Source organism: Helianthus annuus, chromosome 7 (assembly GCF_002127325.2).
Source record: "Helianthus annuus cultivar XRQ/B chromosome 7, HanXRQr2.0-SUNRISE, whole genome shotgun sequence".
NCBI lineage: Eukaryota > Viridiplantae > Streptophyta > Magnoliopsida > Asterales > Asteraceae > Helianthus > Helianthus annuus.
In genome coordinates, this window is record NC_035439.2 from 129212430 (window position 1) to 129215125 (window position 2696).

General features: G+C 43.0%; 1 protein-coding gene across 1 annotated transcript; it reads left to right on the forward strand.

The window, feature by feature from the left end:
* Positions 1-1486: 1486 nt before the first annotated feature.
* Positions 1487-2164, forward strand: LOC110868385. Its single transcript, XM_022117536.2, has one exon. The coding sequence runs from the start codon at positions 1556-1558 to the stop codon at positions 1991-1993; it is 438 nt and encodes a 145-aa protein (XP_021973228.1). The 5' UTR covers positions 1487-1555; the 3' UTR covers positions 1994-2164.
* The last annotated feature ends 532 nt before the right edge of the window (positions 2165-2696 follow it).

A 2696-nucleotide genomic window follows, 5' to 3' on the forward strand; every position in this document is an offset into this window, starting at 1 on the left:
TTTATCCACCGCCGCAGCAGCAGAAACCGCCATCCGTCGTTCCAATCAAATGTCAGATCAAACAAGAATCCAAACCAAGAATCCCCAAAAATCAAAACCCCTTTACTTCCAATCACTCCAAACCAAACCCAAAACCTAAACCCACAAATTCAAGAACAAGAACAAACAACCCATCTTCATAAAACCCTCATAAGATTCGAACAAGAACAAACCACCACCATATCATCACCCCCACCACCGTATAACCCGAACGGAACTGACCTTGCCCCAAATAGAAGCAACCCGAACGGAACAGGGTTGCCGTCGCCGCTGCTGATACGCGGCTCCGTCTCTTCCATCTCCTCTCTCTCATGCATCTCTCTCTCTCTCTCTCTCTCCGCCGCTCATGGCGGCTCTGCTGATGTCGTACCGTCCGCCACCACCAAGTGGTGGTGGTGCTGCCGCTGTTGTTTATCGGGAGGGGACGGCGAAGGGCAAGGGATAGTGGTTGATTGTTGTGGTTGCGTGTGGTGGTTCACCGGATAACCAGTCGCTGGAAAAACGAGGCGAATGAGGTTGTTTGGTGGTGTCGTTACCGGCTGAATCGAAGAGGGAGGATGTGGGTGTCTGTGTGTGTGTAAGAGATGGAGGAGTGGAGAGTGATGGTGGTTGCGGTGGCCGGAGATCGGTGGTGTTGGCGGCGACGGTGGCGGAGGTTGGGGATGATGTGGGGGTGGTGGTGGTGTGGTGTACGTAGTTCAGAGAGAGGGGGGAGACAGAGAGCAGATGTTGAGAGAGAGAGAGAGAGAGAGCAGATGGAGAGAAAGAGAGGGATGAAGATCTTTAAATAAAATCCAAAAAGACCAACATGCCCCTGAGGAAAAGGACAAAATCCAGGTTTTTTTTTTTGAAATCTGACCTGATTTGAGATTTGGACTAAAATGGCAACAAAATACAAACCACAGGGACCCAGATGTAATAAGTTTGAGATTTAGACTAAAGTGTCAAAACTGGCCAAACCACATAGACTAAAATAGACCAAAATAACAGTTTACTCTTTTAAAAAAATATTAGGGTTCGAGAATCCACATCGTGTGGGTCAGCACCTGGGTCTAATGACTATTGTTTGTGGACCTTTCTCACTAGACTTCTTAGAGTAAAGACGAGCTGTCGCAAGCCAAACCCAATGGCCTTCACTTCACGTGCCTTTCGCAATAAAAACTGTTCAATCAATGTCATCATCCACGTGGCACAATAACCGAACTAACACGTGTATTGATCCTTATCTAAACAGGACCACTTTGTTCCATGTGCCAGAGAACCCAACCCGGCCCCACAAGTCGCGACAAACCTATAACCATAAATATCCCTATTTTACATTTTTACCCCTTACAGTTAGCTAGCAAGTATGACACGTGTCATGGTTCACATCAATCTAATTTGGATAAGACTGGAAAACAAAACAAATATCTAACTTTCAAGACTTTATAAAACCACATAAACACGATCACTTTATTTATTCTTCAACAAGTGTGTAACAAATCTTAGATAAATTTAAATAATACAAGTGATTGTAATGGAGGCAACAAATAGCTATAGCTACTTTACTAGGCCGAATTACTCTCATGTTGTAATGAATGGCTTCATCGAATCTGATTCGTCGTTTGAGCTCGACGAATCAGATGTTTGGAACGTGTCCATGTCGCCAGAGTTGCGTAAAACAAGTTCACATATCACGAAGAGTTCGTCGGTGATGGCGGTGAAGCGAGGAACACCAGTGAGTGTTCCGGGCTGGTGTAAGATAGTACAAGAGGATTACATAGAGAATAGGAGGAGATATGGTGATTATAGTGATAATAATTCTGTTGAAGATCGGATTCCGCCGCATGAGTTTCTGGCGAGGAAGAGAATGGCGTCGTTTTCGGTTCACGAAGGGATGGGAAGGACTTTGAAAGGAAGAGATTTGAGTAGAGTTAGAAATGCAATTTGGGAGAAAACTGGGTTTGAAGATTGATACTTTGTTCGTTAAGGAAGAGATGCTTTTGTACAAGTTTTGATTTGATGGGGATATATGTGATATTATGTGTTCATTGATTATCAACATAGTATGTTGTCCAACTATATTTTAACGAGACGTGATTTACGAATAATGTAACGAATAAAGTTGAAGTTAATAAGTCTTAAAGAGGAGGGGGGTGGTTCACTAGTGATAGAAACTATCACTCCCATTGTCCAATCACATCATGCCATGTCATCAACCAAATTTCTATCACTAGTGATAGAAATGTAGGCGGGGTGGTACACTAGTGATAAAAAAAAAAAGCCAACTTCAATTAATTTACATTGATTTCTGTTTTTTACTATGCAATGGGTCCAAGGTACAGGTGTCAAAATATGCAATGTGTCCAAGGTACATGTGTCAATTTATTGTCAAACATGCAGAACATACAACTTAAGTCAAACATGCAGAACAAATTTCACGCGTTATGTGTATAACGCGTTCAATATATAACGCGTTGAATATTTACCGGCGGCGGTGTTACGTTTGGGTTTAACGCGTGATGGATGGTCCATAACAGACCACCCCGCCTCCCCTAAGTGTTAACGTGAGTTGTGGTCTAAGAATCAAGTTGCCCCCAAATGTGGTTGAGAGGGTCAAATCTTGCTGCGGACATGTGTGTAGATTTAGTGTAAGTTTAGAAGTGTTAAAAAAATAA